Source organism: Leptinotarsa decemlineata, unplaced genomic scaffold, assembly GCF_025532065.1.
Source record: "Leptinotarsa decemlineata unplaced genomic scaffold, Ldec_3_MD MMD2_tig00000199_RagTag_RagTag, whole genome shotgun sequence".
NCBI classification, from domain to species: Eukaryota; Metazoa; Arthropoda; class Insecta; order Coleoptera; family Chrysomelidae; genus Leptinotarsa; species Leptinotarsa decemlineata.
In genome coordinates, this window is record NW_027412544.1 from 17,128,638 (window position 1) to 17,147,072 (window position 18,435).

General features: G+C 33.7%; 1 protein-coding gene across 7 annotated transcripts in view; it reads left to right on the forward strand.

Annotated features, from left to right (window-relative positions):
* Window positions 1–501: 501 nt before the first annotated feature.
* Window positions 502–18,435, forward strand: part of LOC111510468 (anoctamin-3) — a 96,617-nt gene continuing 78,683 nt past the window's right edge. Inside the window, exons 1-2 of one of the 7 annotated variants that reach the window (XM_074173087.1) lie at window positions 502–813; window positions 5,733–5,923. In XM_074173087.1, coding sequence (XP_074029188.1) covers window positions 649–813; window positions 5,733–5,923 — 356 coding nt within the window. In that variant the 5' untranslated portion in view covers window positions 502–648. Of the gene's footprint in view, window positions 814–5,726; window positions 5,924–18,435 lie in introns of all 7 variants that reach the window. The other 6 variants (XM_074173084.1, XM_074173085.1, XM_074173086.1 and 3 more) reach the window with 6 other exon arrangements.

The window sequence follows — 18,435 nt, forward strand, 5'->3', positions numbered from 1 at the left end:
GTCATTGTGATGCACTGTTTGGAACTTTTGGTGTAATAACTCCAGTAATATTCAACGTATGTCATTCCTAATATAGTTTGATAATTATTGTTTGGTGACATACTCTAAAGGAAGTGTACATGCCTTGGAATAGACCAAACCTATTAGATTTTGCCAGAAGTCTGAAACTATTCTTGCAGTCTGAGTATTAAGTGTTTATTTGACAAAAAACCTGCTTGCATCGCCCTCCCTTGCAAGAAAGTCAGCAGCTTTGGGCGTTTCTTTACTAGTAAAGATCAATAGCGCAAGTTTCCACCTGAAATACTGTCACATAGGTTCCAAGGCAGATTTGATATCTCTGCCCTGTATTTGCTATTGTATACACTTGCTCCATAACCTGAATGTGTTTGAATCCATCTGCTCTTAGTCGGGATTAGAAATGTTCAAGGTAGGTCGTTGGTGACATTAAGTTAGAGATCATTTCCAGAATGTGTCTCTGAAATAGAACTCTATACTGCATGCCTCCACTACTGATTTGTTTTCGTTATTGTTTCTGATCTTGAGGCAATGTCAAAATCAAAGTGACATTTGTTTATTTCAATATGAAGTGTAAAAATGTCTGATCAGTCATACCTATCATTGGAGAGAGTGCTAGGAAAGTAGTGAAATATGGACAAATATTCGACACTATTTTTTTCTGATGGTGAGAAGACAATAGATTTTGTATTGGTCTATAAAAATGCAATGGTAGATGGAACGAGGTTGGACTATTTCGAAACATATATTGATAATTTATTGAGAACGGGTTTGAATATTGAAGTGGATCCATTCACGGTATGAAAAAACTTGTTTGCACCTTCCTGAAATAGATTGACAATAGATTAAATGTAATTATTTTGCAGCCAAATTTTAGCCAAAGACACAAGTGTTCATGTAACTTCGAGAAAGATTAAGCAATATATTGCATGGTCAGATGTTATTATATTTCTCAAGAACATTTGTTATGGAATTGCTTAAAATAATAAATATGTATTGTCATATGTCGAATCTGTTGAAGGGAAAATGCAGCGCTACTCCCAGTTGGTGTTGATATGAATTATAGACTTACATACCAGTCTGAATATTTTAAATAATGAATAATTCTTGATTATTTGTAGTCAAATTATTATTCTGATTTACGCTAGAGGTTAGAGGTTCTATTTAGGCTTACTAAAAAACATCAATCATGCAATATATTCGTTTCAAAATTATTTTTGAGTGCCATGGAGGATAAATATTAGATGTGTGTGAAGAATATTCATTTCACTTAAATTATATAGGTATCATATCAACAAATGAATTATTTATGAAACTCAAAGTCTGTAAAACTATTATTTGCTACCGTAATCTCGTAGCACCGCTCTCTTTTTTTCTAACAGAAGGAACATTGAAGTTGTTTGGGGATCATATTCACCAAATACTGATAGTGGTATTACGAAAATGATGTAAATATTTTATTTCCTCTTCAGAGTCATAGATTTCTGATCCCATATAATATATTTTCCAGAAAAAAGAATTCATAATTGTTTTTTTGCAAAAACATCAATGGTCCTGTTTTATATGTGTTCTAAAGTTTCGCGGAAAGCTTGAATTGAAGTGGTTACCACACCTCATTCTTAACTTTCAGCTCTTTTTCTATTGTCAATCAAATTCATTCCATTATAGTAATTACTTGCGGTTTCTATAAGCTTGATATGTAGTGATCTATTTATATGCATAGAAGATGACTAAACCTGCAATAACACACCAAGATCGTGGTAATTATTCATTATCTGCAGTCATTCTCATTTTTGAAAATGATATTCTTTTCTTTGAATCAACATGATGAATCAACATATTCATTAGACAAAACAGTTTTTACGTATATGCGTAACTATCCAAATATCGAAAATACTATTGGAGCTCACTTCAACAATTAAAACAATAAAAGTGACATATTCCTTTTACAATCAATTAATTCATATGTTGGATTGATCCAAATTAAAATTGCAAATTGTATATTAAAAATGAGCTCTAAAAACACACATGAGTACTAACATGAATGGTATGTATAAGTTCATGGTAATCATATTTGGATAGAGATACTGTCGTAAATCATGCCCTAAAGAAAATAGAACAGTGAAATAGAACATTGAAGACCGTTTCTCAGCGCTCACCGGATGGTATGAAAGACAAGCGCGACGTGTGTTTACCTTTATCGTATATAGATATGTTTTAAAGCAAGAACATAATAATTTAGATATGCTTTTTTATGTTATTAAGAAATATGGGAAAAACATGGTGGAACTTAAAGAGTGTCTTAGATGTTAAGAAAAAAGATGTTGATCAATCAAAAGGGATATGAAAGTAGGTTTTTCTTGTCGAAAAAATACATGTTGAGTCATATACAGGGTGTGTAAAGGTGGGAGTTTTAATATTGTTGAAGCATATACTGAGGATCAGAAAACACATGGCAGACATTATGGAACAGGTATGATAGAGAAACATGGAAATTGATTCAAAAATCAATTACTATTCATATAGTTGTTATATATCGATATAATCTACAGGCAGAATATTTTTCGCAGAACGCCCCTAGGTTTATTTGATAGCTTCGTCCTCAGCAACAGGACGTCACAAAAGCTTCATAGCATACTTAAAAAATAAAATTCCAGATGTGCTCGCTGTACATTGCGTCATTCATAGGCAACATTTGGTTGCGAAAAATTTGAGTGAGCGCCTCTCTCAATAACTGCATCAAAGCAGTCAATAAAATCCGAAACAGCTCTTCAAATGACATATTATTTAATCAGCTTTGTGCTCCTAATGATGAAGATTTCAATCAATTGCTATTTCACACAAAAGTGCGTTGGTTATCAAGAGGTAACTGTCTGACTCGATTTTACAATCGATTTGACTCTGTGATAGAGTTCTTGGAAACCAAAGGCAGAGAATTGCACGACAACCTCATCACTTCAAAGAATGATATTGCGTACTTGACAGACCTGTATAAATTATTTAATGATGGCAATCTCCAACTTCAAGGTGACAATTTGAATTTGATTAAAACAAAAAATGTTATTGCTGCTTTTGTAACCAAATTGCTCTCATATAAGAATAATATCGGCAGATGTGAGTTGCGCAATTTCCCTAATTTGTCAGCAATATCCTTCAACAATGACGACTTGCTTGTTCACTGCCAACATTTGGAAAACCTTCACAGTGATTTCGCAGAACGATTCCAGGTCATTTTGAAATTAGAAATACCAGACTAGGTGGGATCCTTTTTCAAATGTCAACACAGCAGGATCACCCCAGCTGGAAGAAGAACTCATAGAACTGATAACAAACGAGGAAATAAAAATAAAGTTCGAAAATAGATACCAAGAATTTTGGCTACAAAAGCCAATCCCGCAATTGTACCCTGGATTGTGGTCTATCGTTCAACGATTTTTGATAGCATTCCCATCATCGTATTTGTGTGAACGTGGATTTGGTGCTAACTAAAAAGAGAAATCGGTTGCAGATTACCGAACGCGGTGACTTACGGCTGTTTTTGAGTAAATTCGAGCCTGATATTAACAAACGTTGAAAATCATCAAATTCATTTTTCACATTAGATTAGTTTTAAAATAAATTGAAATGCTTTTTTAATAACATAAATAAAAAATTTCCTAATATTACAAAATGGTGTTTTACATTACCCTCATCAGAAAGTCTCATTTTCACATGACACACATAATTTAATTATTAAAATAATGACTGTGATTGTGATACTTAAGAGGTAGTAAAGTAAAAAAAATGGTGGGCGCTAGAAAATAATTATTTCTCGAAGTGGGTGGTACACAAAATAAGTTTGAGAACCTGTGGATGAAGAAATGGAAGAGCGATACTACACCATAACAAATTATAGACAAAGACATACAAACAGTAAACATCAAGGCACCTGAAACAGATGTCGTTTATGGTCCAGTAGGTATATGATGACAAGTTTGGACAATTGACTATAGGCGATATGCCAATGCGCTTCAACATGAAACAGGTGACATTACGATAGGTGGAAAAATATTCACCAGGTACACCAGGATTATACAGTTCAATATTCCCGCAGGTTCCGGATTGGGATGAAAGTGGTGTGAATAGCGAAACCCTCTCCCATAGTTGAATACGATCAAGTTTTATGTTTTTGAAAAATACTCCCAATCAAGCAAACCAACCAAGGAAATTGAACGTGCAGGAATATCTCTCACATAAAACACCAAATACGTCGAGTATGTTTATTGGGGGATGTTAATGAACGGAGTCCTTATGATATTTTTCTAGCCATTGATTCGCTTAGGTATTTCATTTAGGTATTTCTTTTCCATCATGAGGCAGTGTGAAATTGAAACACGAAATTGTTTTTGATCTATTGTTTCAAGAATAACAACATTGGTGTCATTGCTAGCACAAAAGCTCACAAGCTTATGAGTAGACTTTCATGATATTTTAGGCTTTTTAGCTCAGGTAGTATGTTTTGTGACTTGGATTTGACAATTTCCACAAAAGTTGGATAGATGTATTCAATCGTTTGTAAGTAATGGGAATCAACTACGGTAGCCACTGCGTATTCCACAGTTTCATTGCAACCATCATGTGTGCTGCACGTAGTCAATCATCAACTTTCGAGTACGGCTCTTTCTTTTCCGATCTTCCGAAATTGTATCTCAATTATTTATAATTTTTACAGAGCTCTGAAAATAGAGCTAAAAACGCGAATATTAAGGAATGAAAAAATTCATGTGATGTTGGGATACATCAAACATACAAATTTGAGAAATGATTTTAAATTTACCAATCTCCCTCGCGAACAATTTTTAAATTTATTCAAAACAAGATATGTTTTCGAAAACATCCAAAAAGTATAATATTTCAAAAAATGACTATTTCCACAAGAAAATATTCACATTATTCCAACCTACTTAAAAAAGAAAAAGTAATGTTTACTATCAAAATATTAAATAAATTTATCTCAAAATGATCTCAAAAAACATCCAATTGATGAGAAAAAAAATGAAACGTAAAAAATATATTCTGAGAAGGGTACATGTTTGAAGCTACTTATTTAGAAATGAGATATACTTCAAAAAGTAATCCAAAGAATTTTTGAAATTCAATTATGGAACATATGTGAAAAATTTAAAAAATCCTTGCTCTTATAGCACTTCACAAAAGCGAACCTCATAGATTCCCTAAATTTATATTCTTCAATAAAGATATAGGTTAACCAAAAATTCACGAATGCGGTCTTTCAACGGATAGCTGAAATAATTATCAATCATTTTATTTCCTGATTTTGGTATTTTCATATCAGAAGATTTCTTTCGGTCAGCGCTGATGAATTGTTCAATTTATGGGATAATTATTGTCTTCTCTTCTAATTTTGTGAATTAATATCCCCGTACGCTGATAAGTTACCGATAAACGGTCTTCAATGTTTTATTTTATTGGTCTGAATAACCACATTTCCATATACAGAGCGCATAAAATATTCCAAACACAATTCCTTGAATAAATGTGGGTCTCTTCACCCCTATAGCGACATGGATGAGATTGCTAAAACTAAGCACTTGAAAAGCTTTGAAAGTGGGTGAACCAAAATACGTAAGATTTGTTTTTTCAAAAATTAGGTCTAGCCCCCATAATGAATAATTACCAAACACGTAAACAGGTAACCTGAAAATAATTAGTTTTAGGTAGATAGCAGTATAACTTTCCTTAAAATCCATGCTTCCGACGACATTGTTATGCATTTCGCTGATCTATGCTCTGTTGATCTGGCATGCAGAAATATATATTATCGACCTCCTATTCCACCTTCTCCGAAATTTATGGCTACGCCTCTGATTATTCCAGATGAGGACAGTTACCTATATCGCAGAGCACCGTGAGTATTGATCATTGTAATTATTGACCATTTAACTTTTTCTTGAAATCAAGGATATCGACCGTTGTTTTCATTGACTATACACTAATCGGTAACCCTCGGTAGTTGAAACTTATGACGTTAGTCAGAAGAATGGACAACAAAAGTTATGCGTAGTAGGTGGCATCAGATATTTCTTGTAACATATTGAAAAATGCTGTTTCATGTTTCTTCGAACAGAACACTATAAGTATGAGAAATAGGTGGGCAGTAGTTGTTTGTTGAATGAAATTTTTCAGTATTTTCATACACCACTGCACATGGTCGCGAGTGAAAAATTTCAATTTTGGAACCTAGCCTCCATGTTAACGAAAATTAATTAAACGAGTATTGAAAACAATGCATTCAAACACTATCCTGGATGTTTACTATCACTCGCATGTGTATCATGATTTAGCGCATTTTCAAAGAGTGGAAAAAATCTCAAGCGCAGTTAGGGGCATGATGTGTATTTTCATACCAAGTAACTATATCACTGGAAATTACATCAAAATATCGACTATACATATAAAAAAACGGTGTGCACTGGTTACTCACTCGATACACCAATGCGCAGTTTAGCTTGTCACTTCCAGAAGAAGCCATTACACGAGTTTCTAGTTTTTTAGTGAAGAATTCTGATACCCTATCACCCTCTATGAACAAATATGTGATTTTAAAATATTTATTTCAGTAGTCCAAAGCGGATTATATCGTTGAAAGGTAAATATGTTTACCACATATGTCTGCACCTTGAATTAAAAGGTTTGTTCTGGTTCTAACATCCGAAACTGTTTGGAAAGTGCGCAAGACATGATGCGTATAAGCAAAAATGTCACAGACGCTCTATATCAACTGCGAATGATCCTGACGTCCTAGAGCCTGAATTTCGTAAAACCAGAATAAACATTAAGAAAAATAATTTCAAACATTATAGAAGAATAATTCATATGGTGTATATATCGATACTCATTTGGATTATACCATTTCTTCTTGCTATTTTTTCTATCATGAGGGAAAAGTGATAGCAATCATTTGCAGACCTATATTTGAATATATAATATTTGAATATTTTTATATTTGAAGTAAAATACAAAATATCAATCTTATAATCCTGAATCGCATAGGTCCCTCCATACCCGATCTCCTTCTTCCTGTATTCGGATACCACCAGTGACTTAGATTAGGTAAATCATCGCAGTCTGATTCTTTCCATTATCGAGGCACGGCTCCTGTTTGAAACGATAAATTTATAATATGTACCAAGAGTCCTATGATCTGTGTGTGAGTATGTTTTATCATTTTAGCAGTTATTCCATCAGGTCCTGAGGAGTAGTTATTTTTGAGATTTGCAATCAAGATAATTACTTCATTTTCATTCGTAGGTTCCAAGTACATAGTAGAATTTATAAATGTGTTTTTTAGAAAACCGTTTGGCAAATCTACTGTAGGGATTTTTTTAACATGTCCTGCCCAATGTTTATGAAATATTCATTAAACAATTTTATTTTCACTTATTTTTTCACCATTTGATTTTATAATTGTTATGTTTTGTACGTTATTTTCAGTGCTGTTTTCATTTGAAATATCTTCAATAATTTTCCAAGTTTTTTTACAATCACCGTTTGCTTCAACCAGTTTATTTCTGTTATATTGATTTTTTGTTTGCCTGATCAGTCCGGTCAATTCGTTTCTATAGTTCTTGTATTTAATTTTTGCTTCAATTGTTTTGGTGTTATTCCATGTTTTCTTAAGATAATCCCGGTACTTTATAGAATCTATAAGTTCCGTGGTAATCTAAGGTTTTTTTTCTGTACCTTGGGAGCTGTCTGACTTGTCCATACAGTTCAAGTCTCCAGAAAACACTGCAGCCTCTTGGGCTTATTGCGTTTATTCTCCCATCTTGTCATGACATCCATTCCATCAGTCTCGTTCCCTGTACTAGTTTGTACAGGTTCCGTGTTCGATGTTCGTCATATTCTTTTGTACGTTCATACATTGCCTGCCTTCTGTGATTCAGTGCCTCACATTCGCATAAGATGTGTAAAGCTGTTTCTGTCCCTTCGTTGCATAATCTGCATCTGAGGTCTCCGTTGTACAGCCCCATTTTATTCAGGTGTCCTCTAAGCGGACAATGACCGGTTAGTAACCCTGTAATTATTCTGAGCCGATCCCTACTACATTGAAGTAGTAGTTCTTCGGTTATTTTCTCGGACGGTTCCCTAATGAAGATTTTACTGTGTTTGTTGCCAGGTACTTTTGTCCAGTACTCTGTATGCTTCTTATTGGTCCATGTCCTAATCTGGTTTCGTACCAATGATTTTGGTACCCCCAGAGCTGGTTCAGGACCTATATATGAAGTTGAAGCTTTATCATTACCTGTGATTCCTGAATGCCTTGGCACCCAGCACAAAGTTAATTTGTTCCTGTTTGCAAGTTCATTCAGTTCTTTATGGCATTCCTAGACCAGTTTTGATGTCACCTTCGGGTTTGTCAGAGCCCGCTCTGACAGAGTCACGGCTTATGATTTTGGCCGTGAAGTTTGTGTTAAAGGTGTACTTCGGTGTCATGTGGTCCGTGCACATATTCAATATGTGCTCCTCCACTTGTTCCAAAATTTCTGTTCGGTCCGGTCTTTTGTAGTTCGGTGAGTTTTCCAGTCTGAATTGGCCCATCCTGGCCTCCCCCATTATCACAAAGTGTAAAGGAGGTAGATTCAGGAGTGTCTTCAATGCAGCTGTTGGGGTAGTTCTCATTCTTCCCGTCATTCCCAAACATGCAAGTCTTTGCACCTTGCCTAGTTTGTTGATGGCGGTCGCCTGCTTCATCTTTGGCCACCAGACCAGAGATGCGTATGTTATTATGGGTTTAACCACCATCGTGTATAGCCAATATACCATGTCTAGTTTTAGCCTCCATGTTTTTCCATAGGTGCGTCTGGCGAGCATCAGAGCTACCTCCGCTTTCCTCTTCATCTTGTCCAAGTGTTGGTTACAGGTCAGTTTGGAATCTAGGATTACTCCACGATATTTACCCTCCCCCGACACTTGTATTTCTTCAACTCGAAGTTTTAGAGGTCCGAGACCCTCCGTTTTAGTCCTCTTGGTGAATCTACTATGGTCGATTTGGATGGGCTTACGTTAAGTCCTTCTTCTTTGGTACATCTTGTTATAATGTTCAGGGCCTGCTGCATGCATCCCTTCGCTACATTATTGTATTTACCCTGGACTAAGATGACTAAGTCGTCTGCATAGCCCAATCCTTTATACCCATTATGGTCCAAGAGACATAGTAGCTCGTTCATTACAAGGTTCCATAACAGGGGGCATAGAAGTCCCTCCTGAGAACAGCCCCTTGCTACCCGTGCCACGACTGTTTCCCCCATAATGGTTGTATATACCAATCTTCCCCTAAGCATGCAGTCTATCCACCTACAACTTGTCTTGTCGATCCCTCTTCTCCTCGACCCCTGGATGATTGATTCTATCCAAGGTTCAATATGTTTGTTCTTGTTTTTACCTAATGTGATTGTTTTAGTTGCCCTATCTAAGCATTGTTTGAATTTATCGATGAAAAGATCATATGCAAGTTGTGCTTCCTCGCAATTCAGAATACTCACCCAATCCTCTCGTTCTAAGAATAAATTTAGCCTCATATAATCAGTTCTCTTGATGATTTCACTTTTTGTATTTATGATAACATTGTTTTTTTCTTTCGTTTATGAACAAAAATACAGGGTGATGATCTGTCATGTCAGCTAGAATTATTTTTGGTTTTATTTGAATTTCGTTTCTATTAAAATTTTCTTTCCTAATAAAGATGTGGTCAATAAACGTACTTGATTCTTCCGTTATTCTAGTAGGCTCATTAATATATGATATGAAACCGTGTTCAGTTAGGATGTTTAAGTATCTTACTGTGTTTTGTATAAGGGTGTCCTTCAGATTAATGTTTATATCGCCCATGAAAATCTCAATATTTTTTTTGGTAGAGTTTGCAAAAAACTGTTAGGCATATTGAGATACCACTGGTTTCAAAGGTCAGACTCAGAAGTTTTGTTTCAGATAGTGAGATGATTTCAGTATTTGCATTGATATTATTTTCCACATACATGATGATGATGATTCCATCATTTTGTTTAACTTTAGATTCATTATAGAATATATTGTAATTTGGGATGTTAAATGTACTCACATCTTCAATAGTCCATGTTTCTGACAAGACTACTACATCGGGAATGCGTTTTCCAGACTCTAAGTAAACTACTAATTCATCATAATGTTTTTTGATACTCCTTATATCAAAATGTATTATTCCAATACCTCTCACTCCCCCTCCTTCAGCCTCAAAACACTCCTGCAAACTCCCTACAATTTCCGTTTTGATTTCATCCTCCTCATCTAAAATCTCTAAGAAATCTATCATTACAGTTCGTTCCTATATGCATAAAATTAAGGTGCGTATACCTAGTAAATATTTAGAAATCAAATCAATAGTAATAGTGATCGTATGAATTATCACCAGGTTTATGAGACATATTTATATATTTTTTTATACAATTCAAGTTTAGAGAAAATATATCGAATATCTAATTTGTGAAAATATAACCATGTAACAACTTGTGGATGCAAATATTTTACAGCTTTTTAATTGGGAATTCATAGAGAAGAGTTTATCAATGTCTTCTCTGGTTCTTATTAGGGTAACTTTGTTTTGAACATTAGCATGAATTTTACCAGCGTTTGTCCATACATTTTGCAGAGATGTTTTTTCAACTGTACGAGCCAGTAAATCGACTCTATTACTTGTTAGATCTTCTTGAATTACTATTCTAGTACCTTTTAGTAATTTTTTCTCTCTATATATCTCCTGCTTCATTTCAAAATCTTTTAATTTCAAAAATATTCCTCTTGGTTTGCCTCCATCTTCTTTTTATCCCACCCTATAGCACAGAACTATATCGTTTGTGGAAATGTTGATTGCCATTTTGGTTTCCAATAGTTTGATGATGTATTCTCTTGCATTTTCTTTGTTACTTTCTTCAACATTGAAAATTCTCGAATTCTTCCTTCGTTTTCCTTGATCTATGTTGTCAACTATTTTATTCAGCAATTCATTCTGTTGTATGAGATTCGCAATATCATTCTCACTTTTGATTCTCATGTTTTCCATTACTTTATTCATACTATTTAGATCACCCTGTACGTGGGCGATTTTTGGTTCAATTTGGCTGAACTTCTTTTCTATGCTTTTTATCACTGCGCTTGCTGCATTGTCTACCATCGTTTTTATGAAATTCGGATTCTTTAGACATCGGGTCAACGAGGAATTCACTGCCGTCTCAATTTGCTCTCGGACTTCTCTCGTAATAACCATTGTTGTTGTATTTATGACTATTTTTCCACAAAGGTATAACCAACAGTTTTGCTATTCAAGAGAGTTTTCGTCAATTTAGATAGATATATAGATAGATAATTTTTATTCATCCATGAAGCTTTACACAGTGCAGTACAGTATTAAAACTTATCAGACTAGTCAATTACTTATAACATGAACAAACACATAATATAAATGCATGGTTAATAGATTTACATATCAGAATTATCGATAGGAAAATTTAAAAACTCATCTACAGAATAAAACGCATGATTAATTAAAGTTATGGAATGTTGCTTTGAAAACTCCAAAATTTTTTATTTCAGCAATTAATTTTACGCATTGGTTATAAGACTTGATACCCAAATATGTGAAAGAGTTTTGTGCTAGGCCTAGACGGGAAAACGGTGGACGTATTTTACTTGCATTGCGAGTGGTATACTCATGTAGAGTATTTCCTCTCACATGACTATGTTTTTCTTTTTTGATGTTGCTGGTTATTAAATATATATACATACAAGGCAAGGTCAGAATGGACAGTCTTTTAAATATTGGTCTACAGCTCGCCTGATAATGATCTTTGACCATACATCTTATAATTTTTTTCTGTATAATGAATACTTTATGTACGTGAGCAGAGTTACCCCAGAATATCAGGCCATAGCTTAATAAGGAATTAGCAAGTCCATGGTATGTTAGTTTAAGAATATCCAAAGAGACAGTGCCTTGCAGTTGTCGAATAACAAAGCAAATACTGCTCAATTTGGATAATAAATTGTTTATATGAATTTCCCATGTAAGCTTATGATCCACATAAATTCCAAGAAATTTAGTGTGACCAACTTGTTCTATAGACTTATGATTCATCCTTATTAATAGTCCGTTATCGACACACCATTCATAAAACATATTTGCTGCAATATTTGATATTTCCACCGATTTTGCTAGATTACTCTCCGCAATTAACTGATTAGTAACATCAGCATAAATGATGATTTTATTTTCGGATCTGCATGAATATGTTATATCACTAATAAAAACAATAAAGAGTAAAGGACCCAGAAACGATCCCTGTGGTACACCAACTTATCTTATCTAATAATAGTATATGATCAACTGTGTCAAAAGCGCGACTCAGATCAAAAAATAGAGCAATAGGAATTTTTTCATCATTCAGATATTGATAGATTTGTGTGCATAATACTTTAGTGGCAGTTTCAATGGATTTTCCATGTCTAAATCCGTGTTGACAATTTGAAATGAGATTGTTTTCTTCCAAAAAAGAAGTGAGTCGTATATTGAAGGTGCTGTCAATTACCTTGGCAAATTGGGATTGTAGGCATACATTTCTGTAATTGCCCACATCTTCTCTGGATCCTTTCCCTTTATAAATTGGGACCGATTTTGATATCTTTAAAACCTTTGGATAATGTCCGTCAACAAACGACATGTTTATTATGTGTGATAGTGGATAACATATTAAATCATTAACTTTTCCTACAGCTTTTCCGCATATACCATCTACATCTGCAGAGGTTTTTTCGTTGTTTTTTTTATGATTTCATAGATCTCCTGTGGTGTGGATGGTCCTAAAAATATAGTATTATCGAAAAGTTTACGTTTCATGTTCTCCAAGTTCGGTTTAGTAGCTCCCACGATCGTAAAGAATTCATTGAAGTGATTACAAATCTTAGTTTTATCTTTTTCCTGAATATTATTTATTGTTACTTTTGATGGTAATGGATTTGTTGATTTATTTTTTGCTTCATTGATTATCTCCCAATTTTCCCTTGATATGTTATTGGCGTTGTTTATTCTATTATTATTATATTCTAATTTAGCCTTCTTGAGTTTATCTCTATACTGAACCTTTAGACATTTATAATGTTCTTTAATGCAATCATTTTGTGTATGTTTGACTATTTTCGACATTTCACATAACATTTGATGAAGATTCTTCATTTCTGCGTTGAACCATGGCTTTTTGTTATTCTTGATTTTTTTCTTTTTTAACGTGAAAGCAATATTGAAGTAATATTCGAAAGTGGAGTGAAAACAATTGTATGCCTCATCTACAGTTTTTGAATTGAATACCTCAGTCCATTTTTCATTCAATACTAAGTTTCTGAAAATTGTTAAGTTAGATTCTGAAAAGTCCCGTTTGAATATAATTTCATCTGACTCACAATCATATAATAAACATGGAAATGTACAAATCTGAAATGTATGGTCTGATAAGTATGAGTGTTCGATATTCGTTGACATAATGGATAGATTAGAGAATATTACATCTATACCAGTTGAAACAGTAGTAGAAATGCGAGTTGGTTCGTCAATGTGGTTTATCATGTCAAATTCCTTGAATAAATTAATTACTTTGTTAGTGTCTTTATTTTCAGTTAATATTAATATTAAAATTTACATTGATGTCACCACATACAACGTAACGATTTGTTTTATCATAGATAAGGTTCATCAGACCATACATGCTTTCTATAAATATATCGAGATTGCTGTCAGGTGTTCTATACACCGTCACTACAAATAATTTGCCTATTCCAAGTTGATTCTCTATCATAACTATAGTTGCTTCAAAGTGTTTCTTAATGCTGTTATTGTACATCACCGGTTTTTAGAAAAATACACACCACCATGATTATATTCTTTCCGACAAAATGAGTTTATTAGGGAGTAGCCTCTCAATGAAAGACATGTTATTTCATACATTTTCAACCAGTGTTCACTGATACAAACAATGTCAGTTTTGTTTATATCCAATAATATTTCCAACTCATCTGTTTTACCATTCAGACCATGAATATTGAAATGCATGAGATTAAAAGTTTTTACAATGTTTTCTCTGTTATTTGACGTTAGTTCTGACACAACCTTTTTTACTTGGTTTTCCTGTCCTACCGCCTGTCTAAAAAAGAGTTAGATCTATCCTCCACCTCTCCTTTGAGAACATCTCTAATTTGATATTTTTCATAATAATATTCAAAATCAAATCTCTTAAACATAACACCTTGTGGCCAGAATTTAGGATCATAAAAATTATTTCTATACTTAAAGTTAGCTGCTACCATAAATTCTTTGGATCGGGCATCTTGTACAGTCTCAAGCTCTTTAACAATGAAGGGTTCATTTTCATCACCTGTCTTCTCTCTCAAATATGATGAGATGTCTTCTTCCGACACATCTGATTTAACCTTATATAAGAACAACCACACCTTCGGTTCTTCGCTTTTGAATCTTCCTTGGCTGTCACTTTCCCCTCTTAATTTTTTCGATGATCCCCTTCTTCTTTTCTTTTCTTCCCACATTCCTTCGGTATCTTCAGGTTCACTACTTTTTTCTATATATATGTACTCATTCATTTTAGATGTTTGAGCTTGTTTAAGTTCTTCCAAACAGTTTGTTTTCTGCATTTCTTCTGCAATTCTGGAGTGGTTTGGCAACGCTGTTGTATTCAAACTATTTGAGGCCTTGTCAACATATGATACCTCTTTTTGTTTAGGAACTTCATTGTGGCGTTTTTTATTGGCTTCCTGAGATTTTTTACTTGCATATTGATTGACTTTTTCTTCCAGTAATTGATTATTTCTCTTCAAGAGTGTATAATTTTCCATTAGTAATTTGAATTTTTCTTCTTGTTCTCTAAGTAACCTTTTCAGCATTTCGTTTTCAAATGAAATATTTGAATTAATTTTTCCTGAATGTTGTGTTTTGCAGCAAACAATCCTTGTATCACATATTCTAGTACACTTCAGTTTATTTTTCACTGCACAAGATAGGTGAAATATCTCTCCGCATTCTATGCATACTATATTTTTTGTTGTTTTTGTTTGACAACACTTAAATTGTTTTTCTTTAAAATTAGCTTCACTAATAACAGATAAAACATCAGACGGCTGTTTGCCAGTTTCCGCCATCTTGAATAGTTACCAACAGATTTATCACACTGTTTTCACTGTTTCATTTAAGACTTTACTAGGAGCACACCTGCACACGTCTATTCAGTACGCACCATTAATATTATTGAGGAAAAGTTCACACTATCTGATACTAGCAAGCAATATTTACCTTTCCAATGAGGCCATCGCCTTTATATTCGATGAAATTCGCTATGAAATGGGTGGTGAGCAAGTGCCTGTAGTTGGAAAACCTGACGTAACCACCACAGTAAAAAATATGACGTCATTCGGGCAAACGCACGAAAATTCAATACCACCGATAGGATGGAGTCTTGATGTGAAGAAACAGAATATATATATGATCCCATTAGTCATGTATTCAGCAGTGAATTAACTCATGGGTTTCGCTGAAGATTATAATAGTATAAATAAAATTAAGTAGTGGTAATTAGACAAAAGTGTTCTTATTAATTTCATTGAAGTGATTAATGATAAAGAGCTAATTCTGATTAGAGCACGCTCATTCAGAAATTATAATTGGGGAAGTCGAAGCAGCATTGGTAATCGACAAAATGGAATGTGAAACTGAAACTTCTGAACCTCATCGATGAAAGTGATAATGATGTCAAAGTGAAGGTGGCTTATCGTATGTGGAATCTTCATGAATTGATCATACTTTGGGATACAGCCTCAGTTATATGGGCCATGGACAACCAACAGTATCGAAAGGCCCCGATCTATCATCATCAGCCCCAAACACATTCATGTAGAACTACACTTTCCCTCTCTTTCACATCGTATACCTCCTTCTGTTGGCTGGATCTCCACGGTTTCACTTGGTATTCCTCTATGATATTCTGTGACAGGTGGGTGTATATGTCAGAAAAAAAGTCTTCAAGTTCAGTCTCGCGGATGTATCTCGTTTATTTAGAACCTACTGTTAGGTAGTTGGGAGAGATGAATGTTTAGAACTTTCGTTTCTGAATAATTATTTTCTTGTGAATATCTCATATTTTATAAAAAAGTAAGAGAGTCAGAAAATATAACTGGTTATTCATTACTTTGGTTTCCAGTTATAGAGATACTTAGTGTTCAATGTGCTCATTTTAATGAGTGTGAGGTTACCCACAGTTTCCTGGCCACACTTTCTGACGTATGGACAATTGTATGCGGGATAAAGAAGAAACGCGGGCGGTGTTGTCAGATTTTCTATTTTTTCTTTTTCTGATGATTGAAATTCTTCCAGTGAATAACGTTAACCTACGAGAAGACCATGTTTCTGATACAATATTCAACATAAAGTCAAACAAATCCGTGAGGAGACTATCGATAATCTACCCAAATGATTTCGAATGTCGAAAATTCTCATATTTCTCAAAAAAGAAGACATACAAATGAATATATAATATAAATACGGTCAAAACAATGTGTTTGACCCTAATAGGCAAAGAAAAAATAATGTCTAGCAAAACTTCAAGTAAAGTTCCCGAAGTGCCTAAAATTAATAGGCTTCGTGGGAGAAAAAACATATGTATATTATATATACAGGCTGAAATCAATATGTTTGGCCGCAATAGGCGAGGAAATAAATAATTTCTCGACGCGATTTTCAGTAAACTAACAGAAATATTCCGAGTGCCAAGAATTGTTGTATTCCGCAAAACTGAAAATATACAGATGAAATCATATACAGGGTCAAAACAATTTGTTTGGCCGTAATAGGCGAGAAAAAAAATAATGTCTGACAAGACTTCAATTAAAGTACCTGAAATATTCCGAGTGCCAAAAATTATTTTGCTATGTGTAAAAGGAAACATATGGAATGTTATATATACAGATTCAAATCAATTTGTTTGACTGTAATAGGCGAGGAAAAAAATAATGTCTCAACAAGACCATCAGTAAACTAACACAAATATTTCGAGTGCCAAGAATTTTTGTATTTCGCAGAACTGAAGACATACAGATGAAATTATATACAGGGTCAAAACAATTTGTTTGGCCGTAATAGGCGAGGAAAAAAATAATTTCTCAACAAGACCATCAGTAAACTGTTAGAAATATTTCGAGTGCCAAAAATTTTTGTATTTCGCAAAACTGAAGATATACAGATGGAATTATATACAGGGTCAAAACAATTTGTGGCCGTAATAAACGAAGAAAATATAATTCCAGTTAGTACTCTAAATATTTCGCGTACCAAATATCATTGAGCTTTCTTTGAAGAGAGACATAAATGAATGAATCACAACATTCCGAATTTTCAATTTTCGATAGTCAAATCAATTCATTTCGACGTAATTACTGTCAGCGATATATTTAAAAATTGTGGACAGATATCATTGCATTGAGATGGCCGATGTTACATACAGGATTGACTTTTGTTAGGGAGTTTGAAATATATATTTCATATTTGAAAAATTCTGGGCATAAAATGACTGTAAAAATATTTAAAAATATTTTTAAATCTAACTAAATTTACAAATGCACCAATATTCCAAATTAACAAGTTATCTTTAACCTACAAGTCATCAAAAAACATTGTGTTACAGTAATTTGAAATGCTCTGGAAAAATAGAAGGGGTAATTTTCAAGGGTAAATTTCATTATACAATGTTTCATTCGCATAATTCACAAATGAATCCTCCAGAACGTTTTCATACCGCATATGACAAGCTTCGTGGGAAAGTCTTCGACACTTTTCACATTGTTTTATTTCGGTTTCTACTGTTATTATGACCCCGTAAATGATACATTTATCCTGCATGTTATCAGAATCATGTAATATATCAAGTTTCATTTTATTTCTTTATCCTCTTATGTTGACGTTGTTCATCAGAGATTTTGAAGTTGCAATATTTTCAAGAAAATATAATACGAATGGACCGCAACTAAATGAATCTGTAATGAGTACTGTAATTTTACAGTTAGTAAGCTCGTAATTTACATTATTCATTTTGTTATAATACCTCAAAAATTCAAAAATTATTTCTAAATATTTTTGTGACTCTGAAATATAGTTTCCTGTTGGATTTAAAAAGATTATTTTTTTTTATTTGAAGTCTATTACCATTAGGCAGAAATGATGTGCACTCGGGCAAGGATTTGCATCAGAGTAATTCTGCAGAATTGGAAAGACAATTTTTTCCTTACGTATATTGAAATCATTGATGGACCAGTGAATTTTCTCAGAGGAAATTAAAA